Source organism: Camellia sinensis, chromosome 8, assembly GCF_055761805.1.
Source record: "Camellia sinensis isolate YWXY chromosome 8, ASM5576180v1, whole genome shotgun sequence".
Lineage (NCBI taxonomy): Eukaryota > Viridiplantae > Streptophyta > Magnoliopsida > Ericales > Theaceae > Camellia > Camellia sinensis.
This window is the reverse complement of record NC_138968.1, coordinates 33,814,581-33,841,947: the sequence shown is the minus strand read 5'-3', so window position 1 is coordinate 33,841,947 and position 27,367 is coordinate 33,814,581. Positions and strand designations below refer to the sequence as shown.

The window sequence follows — 27,367 nt, the reverse complement described above, 5'->3', positions numbered from 1 at the left end:
ACATGAACCCCAATCAAAACTTTGATATGTTTTCGAGTAATTGAGTAATTATTAAACGGTGGAGCAAAACTCTAACTACAAAAACTTGTTATTGAAGTAGAGTGTTCCCTCACTTGTATACTACAGTCTACTTTTATACCCAGTCAATATGGGATTTTGTTTCACATAGCATCATTTCTCTTGTGCCACTTTGAATAGGGCCTCAAGAATTTTCCATGAAAAACAAATATAGCTACATAACAGAAACAACACAACTTCTCCAAGACAGACTTATAAGATTACACCATAAAATTACAGTTTATGAGCTCCTACACATTGATGAAATGTCACTAACAAAAAACCAAAAAAAATTCCTATTGCAAGATCGTGTTTATGTACAAAAAGATATGTGGTTAAAGTAAAATAAATATGTACCCACATGTCAAATATACATGTATGCCATTCTAATAAATTGGCTTTCTTTGTATGGAAGAGGAAATAGATAAGAAGAGCAGAACTATCACACCAACTTATCATTTCACTTTCAAAACTGAGTTAATATACATGCGCGTATAGCTCTATGCACCTTTAGGATATGTACGACTCACCTTAAGGATATGTACGACTCACCTGTCTTTCGTCCTGACTTTCGTCAAAACCAAAATAGGATACTGATAATATGTGCTTGGGGGAGTAAAAGCATATATCTGCTGAAGCAACCATGAATTTATCGTGGAGTGGACTGTTTGGAGGCATCTGGTTGTTCCTTGGCATTCTTTAAAACCATATCGTAGTTGATGGAAGCCAGATGAGACAAGTGCTGAGGGAAAAGGAAAATAACTCAATATTGTATTTCACAGGACATATTTGGGCACGACAGAGAAATAAAACCATTCTACTCTGTTTTCTATTTTGAAGGTGAAAACTAAGTTTTAAGAATAATTCATTTGTTTAAACCATGATGAAATGAAAATGAAGCAAACAGGATCAAATGAATTCATTTCTGTGCAGTAACTAAAGGTTTCCCAATTTTAAAAGTGAATATCAAGGCCTAGAAGCGAGTCTCACCTTAAATGAGAAATTACTGAACGAGTACTTCACGTTAAGGGTTGGTGCACTAAATTCTGCCAAATGTCCGCATTCGTCCCCCTATTTCAAGACACAATGATTAGAAACTTAAGATGGTTGATTAGACGTATGCAAACAAATAACAATTTCATACTGTAAAGAAAAATAATGAGTACAGAATCATATTGCATCAGATTTTGTTGGCTTGAGATCCTAATTGGATAGGCTACTAAGTCCAGGTGTTCTGGTAGAGCTTATGTTTGGTTTAGTTTTTGAAAACTGCTTTTGAGTTCTTTTCGTTTTTGTATTTTTTTGTCGTAAACTTTTTCCATTTTCTAGTCAAATTTTCTTAAAAACTTTTTCACGCACCTAAATAGTAAAATATTTGTGAAGAAATCTGAAGAAAAAAATCACTAAAGACAAAAAAACATGTGTTGCCTTTTTTGGTTTTCTTTGTTTTTAGTTTACTTTTTTTAGATTTCTTCACAAATATTTTAATTTTGAAGTACGTTTAGATTAGATACATCCAAAAAGTAAATAAAAAATTAACATGAAAACCAAAAATTCAGAGAGTTTTTGAGTTTGAAAACCAAATGTTTTTTTCGTTTCCAATCTCCAAATCATACTATTAAACCCATATCCATATGTATTTGTTTGTAATCAGAGCAATCAGATTTGGATTTTTGTAATCTGTGAAAGGAGCTGCTTATCTTAGATGATATTTGGATTGTGCTCTGATCCACTAACAGTAAGTAATGTGCGGAGAAATTCACATGTTGTCAAAAATAAAAAGAGTATACTTACATCTTCATCTTGTGTGTTGCTGTACGAACCACTGCTGCATGAAATACTGCACGTTTCAGTCATGTCATCAAAGTCACTACATCCACCAACATTGTCGTCTTTTGCACTCCAAATGTGGCGGCTTGTAAAATAACTAGTGTCATTTGGTTCGGCAGAGGGTATGAACATTGCCTGCACATAATAAGTGAACTTAGTAAGTAAGCAAAATTCATTAACAATTGATTGCTCTCTGTCAAAGTTAAAGATTAAAAAGGAAATAACCTTCTGCCTTGCAAGTGTGTCCCAGTTGATATGTTTAAAAAAAGGGTGCCGCTTTACCTGGAAAAATAATTTCCAGTTTTGCTAAGTTGTTATTGCCTGCAAATATGCCTCACTAAAGTAAAAAAAAATTTGTTCACCTCTGTGGCCCCTGTTGCACCTAATCTTTGAACTGCATTGTCATTTAGCAACCTGAAATAAAGAAAAAATAATAACAATTTATAAGGACTTCCTAGCCGCCACCTTGAGAAAAGAGGGACCTAAATGAGTGTTGTGCGGAGAGCCCCTATAAATTCAATCACACCAAAGTTGATGGTGGTTATGAATATTGAAAACAAGAACACAAACAAATATAGAGAATGGAGAGAGAGTGACAATCACATAAGGCACCATCTATTACGTGGTTCGGCAGAGCCTACGTCTACGGGCAATCCCACAAGCTAAAGTTTTCAATATCAAATGAGTGCTCAAAGAGCTACGATAGTGTGTCTCTCAATCTTTCACCAAAACCCAAGATGTATTTCGACATACAAATATGAGAGAAATAACCCTATATTTATGGTAGAAAAGTCCTACCGAAGTATTCAAATCCGAACATAGAAAGAATGGGACTTTAGTTACCAAATTGATTTGGTTTCCTTGCAATCCAATCTAGAACTGACAAGGAAACACCTAAAACCTAGTCAAATAAGTCTTCCCACAAATCCTAGTCCAATAGTAAATAGAATACATCAAAATCAAATCAATGTGGGGGTAGACAATGAGCCAAAAACCAACAATGAGTACTTTCATGTGGCTACCAGTTTTTGGTGTCTGTGGATCCTTGATTCTCCACTGCTAGAATATAAAACCACATAACTGGTACACAATCAGCAATGAAATAATTCACAGTTTCTATGTCTGCAAGATCTTAAGAACCTAGCGTTCAATGAACTTTAGCTCGACCTAAAGAAAACTGTTACCTAGAAACAGTGGTAGTAATATACCAAAGCTGGGACTAATTTCTCCTTTAATTTCTGGCAAAGATAGAAATCGAATCCCAAAAACTACCCTTCCGCTACAGACGTCAAGCCAACACTTAACCATTGTGGTAGAAAAGCTTTAGACAAGCAGAAACATTAAGAACTTCAAAGAATATGGAAATATGAACTTGGATAAAAGAGTCCTAAGTTTAATTATTTCACATAGTTATATTTATTTAAAAATTCAAGATGGTATATGAATTGCAAGTTCCTTTAGTTATCAATCTGTACAGAACTCTTTGTATGCTTCAAAGTTAAAAAAATGGCTGAACTCAAAACATTATTGGAACCTGGGGGTTTGCAGGCCGGTGCAGAGGTGGACCACAGGATGGCACATTGAACACGTAAAAGAGCAAATATGACCACCCTATGGGCTTCTCTAATGAACATAGGTCAGGGAAAGAAGACTATTCTTGAAGAGCAAGTCTACCCAAATCATCAATTGGGTTTTCTTTTAAAAGATCAGGGCACTGAAGCACATCTTCTCTCTCTTCTCTCTCTAATAACACTCTCTCGGGTTTGGGATAAAAAAAAAAAAAAAAAAAAACACGACAGCTACACATGCACTCCACAGATACACATGCACTCCACCCACTCCCTCTCTCTCTCTCTGGTCCCTTTTTTCTCTCCCCCATACTCCCTTTAATCATGTCCATCCTTTTTCTTAATTTATTCCATTCTCTGCCCCATACACTCAACACACTGCCCCATCCACTCACATGCACGACATCCATTCTCTACTTATTATTTTTTTTTATATTCCACCAAAAAATAAAAAATAAAATAAAAAAAAAATAACAAAAATAAAATAAAATAAAATAAATACAATAAAATAAACTAAAAAAAAAAAAATAATAATAATAATAATAATAATAAATCAAATCAAATCCAATCAAAAAACACCGCTGTTTTTTCTTATCACCCATCCACCAATATATATATATATATTTTTTTCTCTCTTTTCTTTATCCATTGTTTTCTTTTATTTTATTTTTCTTATTCAACAAAACAACACCACCAAATAACACCAACAACATTCCACAACCTTGTCATTTTATTCATATCAGGGGATCAACCCCGGTCACACTTTTACATCAGCAAAAAAATAAAATAAAAAAAAATAATAATAATAATAATAAAATAAAAAAAAATAAAAAAAAAAACACAACAACCTCATCCACAGGCGGAATTTTTTCTCCTCTACTCTACTGCAGGTCTCTTCTTTTTGCCTCCGTCCTGGGCAGCCCTTGCCGGTGTTGTCTCCATATTTCCCACTCCACTGGGCATGATCACTACTCCCTGCTCCTCCACTGCAGCATATGGCGGCCCTCCAAATCGGAACATCACGGTGGCCTTCCGCTTCAGTTCCTTATTTTCTGCCTTTAGCACACTGATCTCTGCTCGCGCATCCTTATACATGCGTTGGAGCAGAGCCAGCTGGGAATTTAAATGCTGCACCTCATTTGTCCTACTCTGCAGCCGGTTCGACAAATTTGTGACCGCCGTCATGGTTTCCACGCATGACTTCAGAGTATACTGATTAGCCTCAATATCAGTTTGCACCGCCATTTTTTGCTCCACCGACCGCATCGGAAAGTTCAATGGAGCAAAACCAGAGGTGTTTGGTTGAGGTTCACTGGCCACCGCACCAGTTATTTCTCTTGTGGGCTCGTTCAGTTCTGGAAAGAGCGTGAGCAGGTTCTGGGTAGCTGGACGGGAAGAAGAGGCCATGTTTTTGGGTTGCTAAGTGTTTCAGCGAAATAGCAATTTCAGACTGGTAATGTTCGGAAGGGTTGGTGACAGAATGGCAACAAAGTATTCCACAGTTTCTCTCTCCGCAGAGGCAGAGTTTTTTCAGCGAAGGGTTGGTTTCAGAGGTTTCAGAATGGTATGCCTCAGCCTCAGCCTTCGTCTTGGTTAAATAGCCGAGGCAGCCACGCGTATCGCGCGCCTTTTGCCGCCCGACAAACTGGCACGCCTTTTCATGACACATCTTTTGACAAAGTGGACACGCCTTTTGATGGCACGCCTTTTGAAAGATTGGGCACACCTTTTGAGGGTGCGACTTTTTAAGGGTCCGACAAGACTCTGTAAACTGTCCCGACATTGATTCCGGTTAGCTCCTTCATGGGTCCGACAAGACTCTGTAAACTGTCCCGACATTGATTCCGGTTAGCTCCTTCATGGGTCCGACAAGACTCTGTAAACTGTCCCGACATTGATTCCGGTTAGTTTCTACAAGGGTCCAGCAAGACTCCGTAAACTGTCACAACAACTGTCACAACATTGTCTGCTACAACGGTCCGACATGACCCCATAAACTGTCGTCTACATCGGTCTGCCATAACCATACAGTCTTCTACAACGGTCTGACACGACCATACAGTGTCTCCTATCCATTTTTTATTTTTCAGATTATTTTCTTGTTTTGTTACTCTCTCCAAACTCAAGTTGGTTAGTTCCTATCCCCCTTGAGTTTGCGGGGGGCTGTTAAAACCTACCATCACCTACTCCACCTACTACACCTACCACCACCTACTACCACCTACTACACACCTACCACTACCACTACCACCTACTACCACCTACTCCACTACATCTCCCATATAAGGAGCCCCTCACCATTTGTAATTAATAACATACAACAAACAATAATACAATCATTTCTCTTTATACATTAAATTTCTACAATTTCATATTTTCATTTTGTTATCGATCTCACTCCAAGATGTCCTGGTTTTCTCCATTTATTTATTTATTTATTTAATTATTTATTTGTGCTTCATAAGGTCAATGCCAACAACCTCACCATGACCTTTCCAAACTACATGGAGACAGTTGCATAAAACTTCACTCAAACTAAGTTCAGAACAATGCTTTTCTAAATCTATCCTCACAAGTCATGACAGGTATTGACAACAAAACTTCATTTAAAACAAACCCTTGTGTTAAACTGGTGACTAGCCAATTCAAGGCCGTTTCTACCTATGAGAATGTCACTTGCAATTCTTTCCCCAAGTCTGGTCAAACAAGAGAACTTGCATAAATAGGTCACTGATTACTGAAAATTGCATACATATCATAACAATATCCAGAAACCATCCATAATTTTCTTGCAAACTTACTTGTCAATTAAGTCATATGCTTCGTAGCTCATTTCATCTGGTATTTTGGGCCAGGGTATGTCTCTGTTAATGATGTTATCAAAAATTTGCTGCAACAAAACATGACCCATCAGTAAAGATATTTAACCTGTATGCCATTGTCAACAAAATTAGACAACCAAAAACTTATACCCATATCAGGCTCAACAATTTTCATTCAAGTAGTCGGACATCAAAATAAATATATATACAAACATTTATGTATGCATATTATTCATTGTTGTTCTTTCCAACAGGTTTGAGAGATGACCAAGAACTAATACAAGCATAAGAAAAACTGTAGTTGGCAGGATAATTAAGAAGATATCCAAAAAAATACAAACAAACAAAACAAAAGGTACTGCTATGGGCTCTACTATTTTAGCTTGCTACAGTTCACATCCCACATCATGATAACTTCACACAGACCCATTATGTGCTGCTGGAAGTTAGAAATGGAACACAAATAGCTTTAACACAATAAATTGGTATTAAAAGAACATCAGGTGATATACTCAGTACAGCTTTTTGACAAACTTGATCCTTTCTGATGATGAATTCATAAATGCATTCCAAAAAGAAGATTTTCAACACAAAGAAAGAGAAAATATCAGGGGATAACAATCAGTTACAAGTATTGTGTGAAAAGACACACAACAACAACTTATATTGCTTATTTCATTTGGACATAACAAACATACTCGCCATTTCTTCAGTTTAGTGTACATGGTAAAGAGTCCACCATGTGCATATCACAAAAGGGGCCATTGTTTTCAAACTTGGCAAAGACTTAATTTCCTTCTGGTAGCAACAAAAGCTCAAAGGAATTCCCAAAAATTGAAAATTGCAAATGTGTCAAATTGATAAAATAGGTTTCTTGATTTTACAAATATGAACCATATGCATGGACACAGGACACGGATAAGACACGACACGGACACGTCAACATGGAAAATTCCAAAACAGTAGGACATGGACACAGTTCAAACACGTCAGAAACAATTATCTCCTGATATTATATTGTCTAGGAATATATTATATTATAGTTATACATGTTCATATAATCTATACAAAATTAAATTATTACTTTATACTAATTAAATCTTGTATCTAATTCTCTTACATGAATTATTAGACTATAACAAGCATGTATAATTGTGATATTTGCCAACCCCTCCTTAGTCATCTACTAATACACTTATGCATCTTTTACATTTTTCATTTAATTTTATGTCAAACTTCTATAGGATTACCATGATAATTACATTTTTTAAGAATATAAGATATTTATATTCTCATACTCTGAAAATCACATGTGATAAAATGTTCAAGAATTGTTGTTCTTATGTTTAAATTTAGTGACAGACTTGGCCAAGAAGTGACAGACAACATCACAAAATGAATGTCATACACATGTCCGAAATTAAGATTTTTATTTTGAATAAAGGACACGGAAAAAAGAGTATCGGACATGTGTTTGAGAGTGTCCGAGGAGTGTCAGTGTCCAACAGGGACACATCTCCTTCTTTGAAGTGTCCGTGCTTCTTATCCTATAATAGATGCTGCTAGCTCTAATCAATAGCTTAGAAACATGATCTTCCCTATTATGTTTTATGTGCTCCACTATTTTCACATGTTATGAGTGTAAATTAATGAACTAGCTTCCCAGCTTTTCAAGTTGGTGCCAAAGGGTATTGAATATCCAAACAATAGCATCAGGTATGAGTCCTTAACTAATTTTAGTGGATTAGTGACTAAAACAAATCATATTGCAAAATATTACAATAACTACCTGAGGAAAAATAAAAACTAAGAGGCAAAGTGACTCAAAGGGGGGAAAAGAAAATTTTAAGGCCTCAACTTCTAATAGATATCTAATTCTTCAAGCAACTTATGCAAGTAATAGTACAACCAAGATAAGAATATAGAGATGAAACACCACATTGTTCACCTCATTTTTAACTCAAACAGCCGGGATGTACCCAATTGTCAGGTCACCGAAGTTGGCAAAAAATACACAAAAATGCCTAACAATGATGTTGTTTGTTGGATGACTGTTTTGGGGGCGCAATCCATTAAGAAAATCTCAGAATGAAATAAATTAATGGAATTTAGTTATATGAATTGACAATTACTAAAGCAAAAATGTCTCCACATTGCTACATCTTGTTCACAATATTTTGATGCAGAAAGCAAAGGGTTAGGAAAAAGTAAAATTCTCATGAGAGTGTTCACAGGCAAGAGTTTGGGCACTGTCAAGTCCGGATGTCCTACCTGAGGATGTTCTGCATTAAAAGGAGGAATTCCTACAACTAGCTCATATAGAATAACACCCACAGACCACCAATCTGCTGTCACACCTACAAGAAGAATAGCATGCAAAGGTAAAAAAATGGGAACTAAAAAGGATACTACCTCACAGTGCATGTAATACCAGTCATCAATAAATAAATGTCGAACCATGTCCCATGCCAAGAAGTATCTCAGGTGCCAAATAGTCTGGGGTGCCAACAACTGATTGCTTTTGGCGCTGTTCTCTTTTTGTTGATGATTGTGCCGCAGTTTTTGGTTCGTCATCCCCAAGAAGAGTAGTACTGCTGACTGGTGGACCAGAAAAGTCATCTGTGCTGCTGATGAGACCTACCTTGGAGAGCCCAAAATCTGTCAACTGTAACGGAAGGGATTAGAATTGTGAGAAGTGACAAGTAATCTATCAATTACCATGGTAGCACACAAAAATACAGTAGAACTGAACAATGAAGCCTAAAAAATGGGTCAGCAAGAGGAAGCAAGATTTAAGTTTAATTTGATATTGGTAGCCCAAAAGTTAAAACTTGATGTGCACAATGATTTGCAGAGTGGACATCAAAAAGAACCATAACCAGGCTCACCATCCTTACACTTCAGCTCAAGCAAGCACAAGGTCTATAAGGAGTTGACTCAGAATCCTCGTGATAAATTCTATTTGATAAAAACTAAATATGAAGGACCATTTCAAAGCCATTTCAGAAATCGCTTAATATTGCACTACATACTAGAGCACTATGGAGTCATAGAGGAAGGGTAAAACTCCCAGCTGAGGTGCATGACAGATTGACATTATGATTGATTCATTTCAGCATTTACTACACCTACAAAGGGTGAAAGAACAAGTGTTCAACAGCAATTTAAGGCATAACAAACTCTGTAAATTATAGTTTCTTCTTCTCATATTCACTCGATAGCATATAAAAATTCATCAAACTAACCATACAAGTGGTCCATGGAAAGACCCACTAAAGAAAGAGTAGGCTCTATGTAAGCCCCTATGTACAGAAAGTTCTCTAGGCCTTCTCCCCAGCAACCAGTGTTAAAATATACAAAGTACACGAGACATTAGCATTCGTTTCTGAAAAAAGAAAAGAAAAGAAACAAGTGAAGAAGATGGCCTCTCCCATATCATGTGTACTGAGAAACTATGTTACATGGACTATTTTATTTCCCCCAAAGTACACCGGATATGATAATGGTGAGGGTGTGGAATATGTGTCTAACACACATACCCAATTTTGACACTTAGATCCTAACTTTTTACAATTTTTGAAGGATAAGAAACTCATATTTTCTAGAAAATAAACATTTATAACCTCTAACATGGATGATAGATAAAATTCCATACTTTTCCTAAATCCTATTTAAATTCAAGTACATTTTTACATAATTTATAACATCTTATCTAAGAATATTATATAGTAAGTAATATATAAGTGTCCATAACGAGTACATCCTATTTTGGATACATATTCTAACATCCTAAGATCTAAGTTTATGAAGGTCTAACACTTGGACATGCACCCATATCCGATACTCATACCCAAGTCCAGGTAACATAGTTGAGAAACACAATCTTTGGCCCTCGTCTGCATCAAAACTCTATCAGAGCCTGCTCATGTTGTCAAACATGCAAAGAGAGCCTTATTTCTTTCAACCAAACAATCATGTACTCTGAGTTAAAGTTAATAAATGAAATAATGTCAACAAGACGGGTGAAAAAATAACTAAAAAAGCTCCTATTGAAAAAGAAAGCCTCCCCTGTATTTTGTGAAACAAATGTAAATCCCATCAGAATTGCTCATATTGTCAAACATGTCGAGAGCATTATCTCTCTTAACAACCAAAATAAAAGAAAAATAAAAAAGCACCATCACATACTCTAGGTTGAAATTAATACCAAAAAAAAAAAAAAAATCATGTGAACAAAAAAAAAAAAACACAAACTTCTCCAAAAAAAAATATTGCTGCTTCTTAAGAAGGATTATCTCTTCAGTTGAACTTGAAATATCAGATTGAATAACTGCCACATGATTTGGTTCCTTATTTAAGATTGAGAAAAGAAAAAAGGAAAAGAAGAGAGGATAATAGAAGTTTCACAAGTTCAGGGTTTCTTTGGATCTGAGGAGAGATATTTTTCTCCAAATCACTCTATTATCTTCTCCTACAGTGAGTGAAGCTATATTGCCTATGAAGCTGCTCAGATACAGTATAAGTTAATGATATTTGATGGTATATGCCAACAAACTATATACTGCAAATATTCTCTCCCATACACACAGAAATGACTGGGTTAGGTAAACCGTAAAAATAGAACTAAAAAAATATTGACCTTGATGTGACCATCTGGACCGATCAACAAGTTGTCAGGCTTCAAGTCTCTATGAATGACGCTTAACGAATGCAAATACTCCAGTGCAAGAACCTGAAAATAATAGATCAAACTATACATACAGTTATTCAAGATACTTGTAGAGTGACAGAAAGGGAAACTAAAAAGAAAGATAGTAGGCATAGCATATCTAAGTTAAACTAAGGTCACAACAAAATTCCTTACAAGTTCTGCAATATATACACGTGCCATGTCTTCATCTAAGCATCCTAGATTTCTCAGTAAAGAGTAAAGATCCCCCCCATTTAAGTACTCCATTACCAAATAAAGATTTTCCCTACAAGTGAAAGAGTAGAAAAATCGGACCTGTTCATCATCAAAGTACAAAGATCAGAAATAACTCCACATACAGTGTTTTAATTCATTGAATGAAAAATTATGGGGGCTGCTCACCACAAAAGGATTGCGAACAGATATCAAGATATCACGCTCAGCCAATATGCTTTCCACTGCGTTTTTACAAATCATATCAGCCTTTTTTAAAACCTGCAGAAATTTCAATAAGGAATGAGTTATTTCCAGGATAAAATCGAATATAGCTGTAAACAAATAATAATAATAATATGCCATACACACATTGCATATAATAGTTGAGACTGATAACAAGACAAACTCTCCTCCCCATAACTCAAACTGACTATTTTCAATGCTCCGGTCAATCCTCCGACAGCAAGAACTGATTGAGGGATGAAACAAATAAATTTTCTCTCAAAACTAGAAGGAAACCACTAAAACCACTTTGTTTTCACAGTATAAATACAAATCCATTACAAGGATGAATGATTTAATATTCCTAATGATCCATCCATTCCAGGAGTGTATGGGTTTTTACCTTTATAGCAAATAAGTCTCCAGTTGCCCTTTTCCTGGCCAGGAAAACTCGTCCAAATGCGCCTCTGCTGATTGGTTTTATTATTTCAAAATCTTCTATAGATGTTCGATCCTTAGATGGATTGGCAGGGCTTGCACGCAAACTACAAATTGTATCATCTTCCACATAGTCTTCATCAGCTATGGTATTTGATGATTCTATTTTATCATCTTCTATCTGCCCACAAAGATGTACATATTTTTCCCTGTAAAGTTTGGAACATTTAGATGAAATTCAGAAATGAAGTAATTGGATGTTAAGTAATAAACCAACACTGTGGGGGGTAACCAAAATTATATCTAGCAGTAATTAGCAATAATTTTCATATTCTGTACAAAACACAAGAAGCATTTGAGTTTACTGAACTCACTGCAATAGTTTCTCTATATGTCTTCCAAAGGTTTCAACAACAAGGCCATCCATTTTCCTGTCTTGGATGGCGTATTTTAGGTCTTCTAGATGGTCAAGCAAATACTCCAAGGCACTGTAGTCATTATTGTTCACAGTGGCTACAGATCGAGCAATATCCGCTAGCTTGTTTATCTGCCATTCCATGGTACATTTAGCAACTCAACTTACAGAAAGAAAAAATTCCAACATATGAGCAAACCAAATTATCAAACAAACTGTGCAGGAAATGTTCATAGCATCTGAAAAAGCGAAAAGAACAGACCAAAGGTAGAATGCATTGTTATTGATACTGCATATCCTTTAAAATTGGCAGAGAAAATTTTCAGTTCCGATACATGTAACTCAGAAGATGATTGAAATCTAACGAGCGAGTCAGAGTGGAGACTAATTGATGTGTTTAGGGCACTAGAGATGAGGACAATTCAAAAGAAACATATCAAGCATCCACATCATGTAAAAATCTATAGGGTAGGCAAAATATTCATTCAGTTCAAGTAAATATGTCTGCATTCAATCATATCATAGTTGAAGATTCAAAATTTCATGAGCAATCAATAATGGTACGTATACATCCATCAGATAGAAGTTTCAAGTAGAAAATAACATTATTAGAATTAGTGTTATTTATCACACCTTTGATAAATCCGTATTTCTCCCTTGAAGGATCGAGACACGGGTAAAACAATAAATGTACCACATGCTGTTTGAAAAATATACAATGACACATTTGCATTTCTTTCACAACAGTTTTTGGGATAACATTTATTTATTTATTAATAAAAAAGAAGAAAAAAATGGCATCTCTGTAATGCAGGAGTAGAACATTCTTGATATATCACTATTGGAAAAAATAGCAACAACATTCCTGATTCTAGCATTTTGAGGGCTGAGTTACAAAGGACTGATTTGTCATACTCTATGAAAATCTATGGGGAGGAGAGTGTAATTGCAGCCATATCAAATGGTTAGTTTAATTTTCCCAATGCACCCATGAGATATTTACAAGGTAACAACAAATAGTTGCTATAAAAATAAAAGAAAATCTTCTCAGTGGAGATAATTCCATGTATGCCGTTATCAGTACTAGATTAAGGCCAAGTTTGGCAACTCTTAAAAAATTCAAAAAGTCAAAAAGTCACTATCCTATTTAAATCACATCATCTTATTTAAGTCACATCACCTCTCTAACACATCACTTCAAACCCAACCCAAACCCAACCCATATTTCATAAAAAATCAAAAAGTGCACTTATTTAGTCTTCCCAAACTTGGCCTAAGAGAGATTCCCATATATGTGGGTTATCAGTAGTAGATTAAGTCAGTGGATTGGCAAAATGACTTGCATGAATATAGACATAACTCCACTTTGGGTACAGAAACAGGTATGCTAAAATCCATTCTCCAACATTTCTAGTCCAATCCAGAAATTAAAGGAATTACTTATAACAAACACCTTCTAATCCAGGCTTTCCATATAGCATATTCATCAAATTTCATAGCTTTCATAGCATGGAAGGCAAATCTTATCAATTGGAAATTTGTTTTCGATAGGTTTTACTTGGTTATTATTTTTGTTGGAAGCTTTTTACAATACCAGGCACTCATCTTTTATAAAATTGAAAGGTTTAGATAATGCAAAACATGAAGAAAAAAAAAAATTCCAATGAGACTATGCATGAAATTGATTATTAAAAAGCTAGCAACCTACTATGGTTGCAAAATGAAAGAAACATGTATTGACAACAATCAAAGTTGGATGTTCGATCAAGTATATAACAATTAGAAAAGAATATATCAGAGATCAAAATAAATATCAGTACCAAACCAACAGACGTATCCTTGGAAAAATTACAGCAACATGTGTTTAAAATGACGCAAGACAAATAATTTAACACAATACACACCTGCTGATAATTTTCATGTTCTGCTATTGTTCTCCGTCCACTCAATAGTAATTCAATCTGGCTTGTTCGTGGGGTTAATAATGGTGATCGTGGAGTTAAGTTTCCTGCTGAAAAGGCTTTCTTACTTGGATCAGGTGTTAAAAAGGCAAGTGGTTCACATGACATATTGGGCAAAATGCTCAGATCATCCATAACAATTGCATTATGAGCTATGGGAACACAATCAAGCATTTCTTTAGAGCAGTGACCAGACAAGTTGTTTCGCTTGGGTGACAACTCGGCTAAGTCTTCATGCATATTTGACTTTGACACGCTTGCAACCTTTGGACTTCCTACTGCACCATCTGAGCTCTTTGGTGTCCATGATTGCAGTATCCTTTCAAGAGCTTCTGCAACTCTTTCAAGTCGTTCATTTACAGTTAAGCCTTTTAAGTCACATCTATCAGCTATTGTACAAATTATAGAATGCTCCTCTACATGTACGGTTGGTATTTCAACCTCACATATTCGACAGATCAACGAATTATCGTAGGTTATATTGTGTTGATCACCCCAAAATCCTAAGGTAACTTTTCGTACTTTCAATGATGTCTCTGAATTTTCATGAGCATACAAAGGGGTATCCATATTTTCACTATAATCATCAACACCAGCTGTTTCATCCTTAACATGCAAGTCCATAGATGGGGTGTCAATTGATCCCGGGCCTTTCCGATTCTTTTCAGCTGCAGATGGAAGTTTCTTCCAAGATGACATCTTATAGCTACTGGCAGATGAAGCAACACTTTTGGCAGTGCTAACCTCCCCAGTGTCACCTCCAGTACCAAAGTTCTGATTTATTTGATCTTGTTTCTGGTCCTGGCCATAGGCTTTCTTGGTCTGCCTTTCACTCACCTCCTTGCCCTCCATTGAGTTAGTGAAGTCCTGGTGCGGAGGCCCAAACATTTGTTCTGGATAGACTCCAAGGTCACTAAATTGGTGCAGTCCCAGAATGTGATCTTCTTCATAACCACTTTCTTTTTGGAATTGCACAAGCCGAGTGCACCGAGTGAGGATAAACAAAAGGCGTGTATAAACTTGTTTGAGTGTGCCCATTTGTAACTCTTGACGCTGGTCATCTAGATTCTGAACAATGGCTTCACACTTCAACCAAAATTCACTTGATGACATTTTTGAACAAAGCCTGGCTGTAATTAACAAATCCTCCAATGCCTCTTTCCATTCAGGGTGTGAGTCTGAAGTTTTTTCAAGTATACCCACCAAATCTCCCGCAAAGATACCTAAGTCAGAATTAACCTCTTCCTTTAATCTGTCAAATTTTGCCCTGATCATCACCATAATCTCCTGGGAAAAAAAATTACATATATATATCAGAAACGAGTGGATCTACTGATAGATCAGAAAGCAATTTGTCAATTAAAAAAATAAAATAAAAAATTATAAAGAAAGTTGAAGGTCAAGAGAAGTGAATTGGACTACAACAAAGACAAGAACTAAAGAGAAGGGTGGGTACCTCCATATGCCCAAATGCACGAGGCTTCCAGAATGGAAATGGCCGCACTCCTTTGGAATTGAGTTCGTGGGAGAAACTCTTGATATCTGGGGTTCTCTTTTGACATCCGCTTGTCACACGGAGTATAGCCCGAAGTCGTGGGGATTGGATTTCTTTGGCAAAAGCTGCATGATGACCCTACAATAAGCACAACACCATTAATCTGAACTACCTAATTTCGCAACTGACTTGTAAAAAAATAATGAACAAATTAAATAAGAAGAAGAAGAAGAAGAAAGAAAAAAAACACTATTTAGTGACAATTTAATTACCTCCAACCCCATATTGAGTGATGGCAGGGTTCTTAAGGATTTGGATTGACTCCATAGGAACTTTTTTCCTACAAATGATTATCATACACCATCAAAAGATTGTCCTCCACCGACACATGAAACTTTTCTACAAATTTACACAAAATTACCTAAACCCAACCAAGAAAATGAGAAAGGGGGGGGGGGGGGGGGGGGGGGGGTGTACTTAGTTCTTGGTTCCAGCAAGATAAGCAATAGAATTCAAACTTCACGTAACTACTACGGTGCACTATCATGTAATAAGAGCTCTTAATTTAAATATATATATATATATACAAAAAATGAAGCAATTGCAGGCTTGCAGCATAAAGCAAATGAAATTATTATGCATAGCAAATTCAGAGGATTGCTTCATCCCAAATAGACCAAATAGTGAATTTTGATACCATTCATCCAACACAAAAAAAAAAAAAAACAAAAAATCAATAAATAAACAATAATAAAAACCAATATATATAAATATTAACATTTCAAAAGGAAAAATATCTCTGTACCAATCCCTGCACATATACATGCCTTGCATACAGGAAGATGTATAATTAGAGATGAGAAACCGAGATTAAAATGACCTTGTTCCATGGACGTAGCATTCTGATTAGGAATGGACAATTTGAGGCGACGATAGGCTCCATCTTTGCCCTTCTTTGTATCATCGCCGAGATTTGAAGGAGTCCCAACTGGAGACAAAAATCGAAGAGGCGAAGGCTGCGAAACCGAACAGGTCCGAATGTGATTGAGACCGAGAGACGAAGCATGGATTATAGACTCTTCTTCTTTGTATTTCGATTCATCGTCATCGTCGTCGCTACCATCTGGCATTTCGCTATTGCTTCTGCGAACCGGAATTGGAGGAATTTTCCTCAGCTTCAACCTTGCCGGCGTCCCTGGCGATTCCTTGTTGCGTTCAGGCGTCGCCGCCGTGGGATTGGAGGGTTGTTCTGGCTCCGACATTGATGACGAATAAAGCTATGGAGATCTGATTCTTCATGGAATCATGAGTGGGACAGTAAATTCTTGTAAGTGTGAGGAAGAGAAGATTCAGAGTGATATTAGGATTGGATTAAGAGAGAGAAAGATGGAAAGTTGGAAGTTACAGGTATAGAAAGAAGATCATGAAAAATTGAAGGTTTTTGATTCACAATCGAAATTTTATAGATTTAAATTTATGTGAATATATATTAAGGTTGGAAGTTTGATGTGGATGGAGATAGATTTTGAGAATTGGATTGGAAGTTGGAGAAGAGGAGAGAGAGAGAGAGAGAGAGAGAGAGAGAATGGGAGTTTTTCCAGAGAGAGAAAGAGGTTTCCGGGAAAATGGGGGGAGTTAGAAAACGCGCGCAAGAGGCTTTAAATGAGGGATTCGGTTGTAAAACGTGCTTGCCTCCACTGCGATGCGTGTTTTAAAGAAAGAATCTCTACATTTAAAGAAAGAATCTCTACATTCTCTCAATCGAATAAATATCTTAACTAATTTTAAAAATAGAAATAAGATAATAATGTCACGATATTTTACTTAGATAAAATAAAATTGGTGATAAATACAATCCTATAAGATATTAAATAGATATTTTTTATTGGCGAGAGATATAAGATGCGTTTGGTAGAATTTTAGAGTTATGATTTGAGAATATAGTTGTATTTTGAATTTGTGAGTTTTGAAATTATGATTTGAGTGTAAAAAATTTATTTGGTTGTGAGTTTTAAATAGAGTTTTAAAAAGAGTTTGAATTAAGTGATGTGACATATAATATTGAAAAGTGTGTGTTTTGAAAAGTGTTTTGAAAAGTGAGTGTGAAATTAATTTTCTAAAGCTGTAACCAAACAACATACTCAAATTAAAGGGTAGAATTAAGGGGTGTTTTGGGAAGTTAGTAAAAAGCTAGCTTTTGGCTTTTTACCAAGCTTTTTAGCTTTTTTGAAAGTGATTTGGAAAGTTGGTAAAAAGTTGACTTTTTTTTATTTTTGATTTAATATTTTTTAAAAATGTCACATCACTCTAAAATGACCAAAATATCCTTATTTTTTGATTTTAAAATTAATTAATTAAATTATTTCAGAGGGTAATTTGGTAAATTTGGGTGTTGCTTATTTGGTCTTCCCAAATGGGATTGAAAATGCAGTGGGCATGGGTTGGCGTTTCTGAGCTATTGCCAAAACGTGGCGTTTTTTACTTGTTGCCAAAACGACACTAAATTTCAAAAACTCTACCAAACAGAGTCATAGTTTTTATGAAATAGTTTTTTTTTTTAGAAGACATTTTGTTTTTAATTTTATCCCTTAATTTATCTGTTTATTTTTTTAAGAGAAAATTGGTCTAACATCCCTCTCTAACTTTTAGTAATTGGTGAGGTTCACAATAATTTTTTTTAGCCTAAGGACCCTCACCTACACCCATATATAACACACATTCTCTCATTCTCTCTCTTCTATCTTCTCGTACCAAACATTTCACTTTCCTCTGTTATGTTCTTATCTCCTCTGCTATGTCCTTTTCCGTTGCCCAAAGGCAAGCCTTCATAAAGGGAGAGGGAGAGGTCGACCGATTGGACGCTAAGCATCTTGAGAACGGCAATTGCAGCAATATTGGCGCAATTGAGAATGGGGTCTTTGGTGAGTTTGTTGGAGGAATCGGCGCCGCTATCGATGTGGGATATGGAGATATGGCCCATGTAAACGTGGGGTTGACTTGGAGGGTAATAATGTTGCCAATTCCATCAATAGCGTAGCTCAAGAAGTCAAAACTAGAACAGAGGTTAGCAACAGTTGTGGGTGCGAAGGACTTGTAGAGGTGAATATAAGCTCGGGTACAGTAAGAAGGGTTGAAGAAGAATGAGAGATAGAAAAGAGATTCTTGCATCTTAAGGTTAAGGTTTGAATTGATGATAACATATGGCCATTATTGTGGAGATGATGCTTAGGTAACAACACTAGTTTACGTAAATCAGTAGAGTAGTTCAATTTTCTTTGAGTTTTAATTTTTTTTTTTTTTTGATTTGGCCAAAACATAAAGAAAATTGTGAGAAAATTAGAGAAAATTGGTCAAAACATAAAAAAAAATTATGAGTAAATCAGAGAAATTTCAACCCACAAAAATTTCAAAACACAGAGAAAATCAGAAAAATTGAGCAAACCAGAGAAAATTTCTTTGAATCAAAATTTATCTAAATCAAAATTTCTCTAGATCAAAATTTCTCTGAAAAAATGTTGAGAGACCTCAACCACCATGAAAATATTACATGTTCTTTATCCTATAAAATCTTACTAATAGGGACCTTAAAAAAAATTCCCTTTTGTTAACTATTTGTTTAAACTTATATCTATCTGTTCAAATTATTTTTTATTTGTTTAAATTTTTTGTCTATTTGTTCAAATTTTTTTATTTGTTGAATTTTTTTAACCTATTTGTTGAATTTGTTGTATCTAATGAATTTTTATAATCTATTTTTTTATCTGTTCAAATTTATACTATTTTCAAATTTTCTCTCGATATGTTCCTTTATCTAGTTGTCTTTTCTCTCTCTTGGTTCGTTTGGAAAGTAAGTTGGCTTTTTGACTCTTTGACTTTTTGGCTATTTTAACCTAGGGCTAAAAAGTCTCGTTTGGAAAGGGCTTTTTGACTTTATTTTAGAGAAAGAATGTAATTATTATGAGTTGGATTTTGTTTTTTTGTGACTAAAATAGCCCCAACCCTTCTTCCCAAACGAAGCCTCTATTTGTTTTTTCTCTCCACCTCTCTTTTCTCTCTATCTGTTGAAAAAATATTTATTCAATTTTTTTGTATCGGTTGAAATACCAAAACAAATCAAATTATATCTGTTCAAATCTTTGTTTTCTCTCTCTCACTCTCCTTATCTGTTGCAATCTGTTTCATCACCATTATCATAAAATATATATATATATATATATATATCTCAGATCATTATCATCATCATCAACATTAAAAACCTAAAAAAAAAATAAAAAAAAATAAAAACAGATTTTATATATATCTAATACATAAATCGATCTGGATCCGAGCGGTTTTCAAGCGTGAATGAGAGTAGAGTTTGTGTTACTTTACATCGAAGCACATCTTCGACTCCCACCATCGCCGATCAAAGCATATCGCGATGGATCAAAGTAGATTGAAACTCTGCTATGTTGTTTGATGGTACCTTCATTGATTTTCAAGCGTAAGTGAGAGTAGAGTATGTATTACTCCAGATCGATGCACACCTCTGACTCCCACCGTCACCATCGAAGCATATCGGGATGGATCGAAGTAAATCAAAGCTCTGCTACGTCGTCTTTACATATCTAGATCTTTTATTGTTGGCAATTTCAGCATTGCTATGAGGTTGAGGTTGTCGCGTCGCTTATGTTCTTTGCCATCGGCATCGGTTTGCTCGTTGTCAACGTCGTTGGCTCGCACTACTAAAGAACGACTGCATTTTCGGCGACTTTTCTAGCGTCGTCATAGCGTTATTCTGGTATGCCAGTCTAGATATCTTTGTCATCTGACTTCTCTCGTATCACCGCCAGTTTTCATTTGAAATTCTCTCTTTAGAAAGCACAATCTCTCTTTAGATCACTAGAGCTCCGACGATACGATGCTGCCGGAAACACCACCGCCATTGGTGTCGGCGGCGAGGGAGGTGGTGGTGTTGGAGATGAAGAAGGAAAAAGAGAAAGGGGAGAGATATGTTTAAGGTTTGGTTTCAGAGAGAAAGAGACGGTTTTATATATAGAGTGGTATTTTGGTCATTTTGCTTAGCCATGTCTTTATAGACAAAGTATTTGGGAAATTCTATTTCCAAACGCCAAGTTTTCCTACGTCACACACTTAATGAATTTTTTCAGAATCACAATTTTATCCTTTAATAAAATTACTATCTCATCCACCACCATCTCACTCACACATCTCACAATTTCTTCATACATATCTCACCCACCACCATCTCACCAAACTGTGCAACGTGGATAACTATTTACATGTAGTCTCTTGGTAGAATTAAAGTATCGGCTCCTTTTTATTCAAATTTGTTTATTGTTATCCTCATAGGTTGAAGAAACAAAAATTTAGAAACAATCTCTGATTTTGAACAAGATTTTTTACTCAATGGCCTTCATCTCTACACTACACAGAAGGATTGCTTTAAAAACAAAGTTACAGTTGCCTCTGTTTGTAGCTAGGGGTTGCAGATGGGAAAATTTGAGTTCACAGATAGGCTGCCGCTCGATTTCTACACTCCACAGTATTTGAATTCATCACAAAAAAAATTTTAAAAAAAAAATAAAAAAAATGGACCATCTAGAATACCTCCCAACAGACTTCTGCTCTAAGGTACCCGTTGTTCCAATTGCAACAATGGCAGCGTGAGGGGCTGTGTGAGAATGGCTGTGAGGCTGGGAAGGGGCGGTGGTTGATGTCATTATTGCCGCCGTCGCCGGTAGTTAGTGTAGTTAGGGTTAAGATTTTTGGAGTGAGAAAGGATAGAAGAAGAAGATGTGCACAGAGAAGGTGAGGGTATATTTGGAATGTGAAGTGTATAGACTGAGATAAATAAATAAAAATCAAATTACTAAATGTGTAGATTGAGAAAAGATGTACATAGAGATAATTTGGTGGGCGGAAACAAAATTTCCCAAAGTATTTCAACACCTGAATCTTTGGCAAATAAAATTGAGATTTGAATTTATAGACCGAGTTCTCATTAGATAATTCTATTAATACACACCTTAACAATAACAATAACAAAAATAAATAAATAAATTATACCAATTTCTCGTAAAATTTGAAAAAAAACTACAATAATTCCCATTTTTTGATATAATTACACAGACTTTTCTTTTAGGCGTCGTTTGGAGACTAAATATTTTAGCTGAAAATTTTAAAAGTCACTATAAATTGTCACATTACTCTCTTTATTTTTTTTGCACATCTTTTTATAAAAAATTAAAAAATTATTAAAATAGTATGTTCCCAAACGAGACATAGTAAGGTTAAAGTGAAAACTAATACAGGTAGTATAAAGACATAAATATACATAAAATAAAATAGGAAAAATTGGCCTAAGGTCCCTTCTCTACTTTTGATATGAGGAGAGGTCCTTTATAATATGTTTTGATGGCTAAGGTCCCTTAAATTTATTTTAGGTTATAAAGTACCTAAATTACCCTTCCTTTATAACATAAATTTGTTTGAATATTATATTGTTGACTTAACTGATAGATTTTGGAAACCGAATTTGAAGTGGAGATTTTGTCAGAGTTTTCGTCGGAGATTTCAGTGGAGATTTTATGGTGGAGATTTCGTCGGAGATTTCAGTGGAGTTGACGAGAAAGATTGCTACGATCGTGTAGATTTCGTTGGAGATTTCGTCGGAGATTTCAGTGGTGTGATAGTGTGTTGATCGCGTAGATTTTCAGTGGAGTTGAATCAGGTTTGTTTTCGATGGAGATAGCACATGCATTTTGATTTTGGTTTTGAATTTTTGTGTAGAGAGAGGCCAGCTTGATAGAGTTGATTTTTATTTTTGGAATTAATTGTTTATTATTTGTTTTTTAATCAATTTGAAAGAGTGTTGACAGTGTGTTGATCGCGTAGGTTTTTGAGTTGAGTTGAATTAGGTTTGTTTTCGATTTAGATTCCAAATGGATTTTGATTTTTGTTTAGAGAGAGGCCAGCTTGATAGAGTTGATTTTTATTTTTGGAATTAATTTTTCATTCTTTGTTTTTTGATCAATTTCAGATAGTGTTGACAGTGTAGGTGATTTTGATGTTTAGAGTTCATTTTTGGTGCTCTGTTTTTTATCAACATGCTGATGAATGATAAGTTGTGTTCTATGTTTTTTCAAACCAGAGAAATTTCATTTTCTGCACTATTGTTTGTGTAGTCCAGAGGAAATTATAAGTGCATATGGACATATTATTAGAAGTTTGTAATGGAGATAGAATATGAGAAAGTGAATGTAAGTTCATAAATTTCTCTATACTTGTATTTGTAGTTCAGAGAAAATTGTAAGTTTGTTACTCACTTTCAGTTTGTAGTTCAGAGAAAAGTATTTCTCTGGACTTGTATTCTATGTGATTTTTTTTTCTATAATTGTGTTTAATTGTTAGCAGTAAATTTCTCTGTGATTCATTAAGTTTCTGTGATTTTGTTTTTTATCATCTTAAAGGTGAATATCAGTTTGTAAATGTCTTTGGAGTTTTATTTTAAGTTCAGAGAAAATTATAATTTTTAGAAATTTCTCTGGACATTTATGTTGTTCTTGTGAAGTGTTTCTGTGATTTTTTTTGTTGTTTTTTGTTTCAGTTTCAATGGACAGTGCAGTGTTGTTGCTGTGCAAATATGGGAATGATACTATTGTCATTAATGTTTCATGCGAATTGAATTTTGAGGAATTGGTTGGCATTTTGTGTAAAACATGGGAGAATTTGAAACCTGAGACTATGTGTATTTCATATTCTATTTTGGGCCATCCGAATTGTATGGTTTGAAATAATATTGATTTTCTGAATATGTTGAGGGTTGTTTGTGCACGCGGTGTTGATATAGTTGATGTTTCAGTTAGTAGATGTAGTACTTCTGATGAAGAGGATGAAGTGGGGTCTAATGGGGTAGATGTTGTGGATGGTGAGTGTGATAGGCTGGTGGATGTTGAAAGGAATTCACTCTCTAAGTTTTGTTCTCACCAAGAAAAGGTGTTATTGTCGGCTAGTTGGCGGAATAATATTACGAGTGTTGGACAAAAGTTTGAGGGTGGTGTGGTTGAGCTCCGTACTTTTTTATGCAAGTATGCTATTGAGGTTGGTTTTCAGTTTACGTATGTTAAAAATGACAAGCTGAGGGTTACGGCAGAATGTGCATATAAGGAATCAAGGGGATGTATGTGGCGTGTACATGCTTCTGTTGAAAAAACAAATGGGTTCTTCTACATAAGGACTTTGAACAATGAACATATGTGTGGTGTGGCGGTTCGTACGAGTAAACATTCGAGGATGACTTCCAACTTGGTTTCTGGGCTGATACTTGAAGAGGTAAGTGCAAAACCTTTAACTCGTCCAGTGGATGTTGTGAAAGAAATGAAAGACAAGTATGGGGTCTCAATTAGTTATAACTGTGGTTGGTTGAGTGTTGAAAAGGCAAAATGTAGTACATATGGGGATTCTTGTTTGTCATTTGATCAATTACGGTGGTATTTTGATGAGGCATTGAAGAACAATCCAGGGAGTCGTTTTGAGTTAGATTTTGAAGATAACAAGCGTTTCAAAAGAGTGTTTGTGGCTTTTCATGCATGCATTGCTGGTTTCAAATATTGTCGATCATTGCTTTTTCTTGATGGAACATTTTTGAAAGGACGATACAAAGGAGTTATGTTTGCTGCAACGGGGAAAGATGGGAATGAAGGTAATTATAAATATATCTATTTTTATCTAAGTATGTGAATTTTCTATACATGTAGGAATTGAGTGAATGTGAATTTTCTCTGGTTTTGGCCACTGTGTGGATTTTCTATTGTTGTGGCCACTGTGAGAATTTTCAATGGATTTTTGTCAGTGTATGAATTTTCTCTGGATGTTGTCATTGTGTGAATTTTCTCTGTAGCTGGTCACTAAGTCAATTTTCTCTGGATGTTGCCAATGTGTGAATTTTCTCTGGATGTTGGCAGTGTCAAACTTCTCTGGTTGTTTATTGTTCTATTTTTCTCTGTTGTTTTGTAGGTGGTCACTAAGTGAATTTTCTCTGTATATTATGATTGTGTGAATTTTCTCTGTAGCTGGTCACTTATTCAATTTTCTCTGGATGTTGCCAATGTGTGAATTTTCTCTGGATGTTGGCAGTGTCAAACTTCTCTGGTTGTTTATTGTTCTATTTTTCTCTGCATGTGTGTATCTAATATGCTTGTTCCTATTTGTTTTGTAGGTTTTTTTCCTGTAGCTTTTGCTGTTGTTGATGCTGAGAATAAAGACAATTGGTGTTGGTTTCTTGAACATTTATATGGAGTATTAGGATCAGAAAGGGTGATAAGTTTCATATTAGATCGACATTGTGGAATTGTGGAGGGAATTGCTAGGTTTTTCCCTAACTGCTTTCATGGATTTTGTCTGGAACATCTAAAGAGAAATTTGAGGGATAAGTTGTCATGTGGAAACACAAATTTGGTTAGGGAGACGATTGTGTCCAAGTTTTCAGAATGTGCATATGCTCCAACAAAGGCATCATTTCATTTCAAGTTAAATGAGTTAAAAAGTGAGGGAGGAGACATTGTGAGTGTTTTCTTGAGAAGTTTACCCTATGAAAATTGGAGTGATGCATATTTTGCAGGGAAACGTTTTGGTGAGATGTATTCAAATGTTGCTGAGTCATTCAATTCATGGATACGAGAAGCTCGGCACTTGCCAATAACAAATTTGGTGGACATGATACGGTTGCAAATCATGAATATGAGGTCTGATAGGAGGCTGCTCTCTAGTAAATGGAATAAAATTTTGTGTCCTCGTATGGATAGTGTGTTGGAGAAGTCTTTTTTGGACGGGAGGACATGGAATGTGAGTTTATCATCTGATAATGTCTTTGAAGTGCATTGTTTTCCTTCGGTTATGGTTGATCTTGGGTTGAGAACTTGTTCATGTCGAAAATGGGAAATAAATGGGTATCCATGTCAACATGCTGCTGCTACAATTTTTAGGAGTGGAAAGAATTTGAATTCATTTGTTGAACCATTTTTTCATGCTGATATGTGTCGTCAAGCATACTCCTTTTCGATTGGCCCAGTTCCAACTGTTGAAAAACCTGTGTGTAGCATTGAAGATGCTATGATTTTACCTCCATTGAGCAAGAGACCTGCTGGGAGGCCGAAGAAGAACAGAATTGCTTCTACTGGAGAGTTTAAAAGGGTGATTAAGTGTAGTCGTTGTGAGAGTATTGGTCACCATAATAAGAGGACATGCAAGGAACCTTTGTTAAATAGTTGAGGATTATACATTTTATTGATGGAATAATACATTTGATGATTACTTTGTGTATTTTGTTTTGTGAAATGTATTTTTTGGACAGTGTATATAATAATATCAATCAAATTCATCCAGAGAAATTTTTCAATATCAGTTAAAGTGTGTTTGTTGATATATACTATAGGCAGTGGGTTTGTAGTACCTGTCAAATTCATCCAGAGAAATTTTCCTATGGCAGAGAAAATTCTGTGTGTTGTGTTTTGAAGCTTCATATTCATCCACATAAATTTGACAATGGCAGACTAAAGTACTGTGTGGATTGTGTTTTTTGAATTTGATAATTGTTTTGTACTAACACAGTGCATTAGAGATTGAATGATCATATAGGCACCTTCTTTGGTGAGGTATGAGTTAAATTTATCTGTAAATTTCTGGTAGCTTCATATCAGTCATTTCAAGAAATGTGCACAGCAGACAGAGCATTCAAAAAATTATTGTACAACCAAGAAACAAAATCAAGCTCTTTTGGAATTTCTCTGAGTTGAGAATTTCTCTGGACCAGGGAAGAATTTCTCTGGACTCACTTCAACTCAGAAATGTGTCAAAGCCAGAGAAATTTTCATCCAGAGAAATTTTTCACCATCAGAGAAAACTATATAGGCATTGTGTTCTGAAATTTGAAATTCATGCAATGAAATTTTCCAGTGGCAGATAAAATTACTGTGTGCTTTGTGTTTTGTTGAGTTTGATGATTGTTTTGTACCAACACAAAGTTTTACAGATTACATGATCATATAGGTATCCCCTTGGGACGATACAAGTTAAATTTCTCTGTGAATTTCTGGTAGTTTATACTAGAGAAATTTCTGCAGACAATTTTCTCTGGCAGACAATTTTCTCTGTGAATAACAATAAAAATATATATATATATATATATATATATATATATATTTAACCATCGATAGGTATGAAATTTACATTAGTCAAAATAAAAAAAAAATGAAATTTAGATTAGTCAAGAAAAGATATATACATATATGTCAAGGATCATCATTCCTTCAATGTATCAACAAGAAATGATATATACATATATGTGATACAATTTTCTCTGTGTGGATATGTACATTGTCTTCCTTTTACTAGTTTCACTATTACATTTGTGGTTCTTCTGGGGGTATTTCAATTGGTTCAGTCCATGACCGGCCAACTTTGGTCACAAATCTCTCTATGAGTTCTGCCCTCATCAACCTTATCTCTTGTGTGGACAATTTGGAGCTGATAGGTTCATGCTTGCTATATTTTTTCATTATATAGCAGACAAAGAGGCCACAATCCAGACTGCATACAAATTATAGGTATGGTTAGTTTTAAGAAACATGCAATTCAAATTATCTTATTTATA

At 35.2% G+C, this 27,367-nt stretch overlaps 2 protein-coding genes across 2 annotated transcripts; one reads left to right on the top strand and one right to left on the bottom strand.

Moving 5' to 3' along the window:
- Positions 1 to 330: 330 nt before the first annotated feature.
- Positions 331 to 17,349, bottom strand: LOC114256346 (putative serine/threonine protein kinase IRE). Its single transcript, XM_082882436.1, has 17 exons — positions 16,595 to 17,349; positions 15,987 to 16,054; positions 15,676 to 15,852; positions 14,163 to 15,506; positions 12,218 to 12,390; positions 11,809 to 12,052; positions 11,370 to 11,462; positions 11,142 to 11,282; positions 10,917 to 11,009; positions 8,735 to 8,942; positions 8,549 to 8,634; positions 6,257 to 6,345; positions 2,250 to 2,301; positions 2,113 to 2,169; positions 1,852 to 2,022; positions 1,048 to 1,128; positions 331 to 799 (listed from the first exon to the last, which is right to left on the bottom strand). Exons 1-17 carry the CDS (start codon positions 16,974 to 16,976, stop codon positions 707 to 709), a joined length of 3,552 nt encoding a protein of 1,183 aa, XP_082738562.1. The 5' UTR covers positions 16,977 to 17,349; the 3' UTR covers positions 331 to 706.
- Positions 17,350 to 23,983: 6,634 nt separating this feature from the next.
- LOC145797680 (uncharacterized) lies at positions 23,984 to 26,625 on the top strand. The gene is made up of 3 exons (XM_082885083.1): positions 23,984 to 24,418; positions 24,935 to 25,348; positions 26,528 to 26,625. The coding sequence occupies exons 1-3, from the start codon at positions 24,010 to 24,012 to the stop codon at positions 26,623 to 26,625; spliced, it is 921 nt and encodes a 306-aa protein (XP_082741209.1). The 5' UTR covers positions 23,984 to 24,009.
- The last annotated feature ends 742 nt before the right edge of the window (positions 26,626 to 27,367 follow it).

Bases quoted from the DNA above. Each gene is read 5' to 3' on its own strand.
- LOC114256346 (XM_082882436.1), bottom strand. From the start codon at position 16,976: ATGTCGGAGCCAGAACAACCCTCCAATCCCACGGCGGCGACGCCTGAA. The intron at 11,463-11,808 runs GTAAAAACCCAT...AAATTTCTGCAG, and splicing joins GAGACTTATTTGCTATAAAG to GTTTTAAAAAAGGCTGATAT. The intron at 6,346-8,548 runs GTAGGACATCCG...GTTTTGTTGCAG, and splicing joins TTAATGCAGAACATCCTCAG to CAAATTTTTGATAACATCAT.
- LOC145797680 (XM_082885083.1), top strand. From the start codon at position 24,010: ATGACTTCCAACTTGGTTTCTGGGCTGATACTTGAAGAGGTAAGTGCA. The intron at 24,419-24,934 runs GTAATTATAAAT...TTTGTTTTGTAG, and splicing joins GGGGAAAGATGGGAATGAAG to GTTTTTTTCCTGTAGCTTTT. The intron at 25,349-26,527 runs GTGAGATGTATT...TCTCTGGACCAG, and splicing joins TTTTGCAGGGAAACGTTTTG to GGAAGAATTTCTCTGGACTC.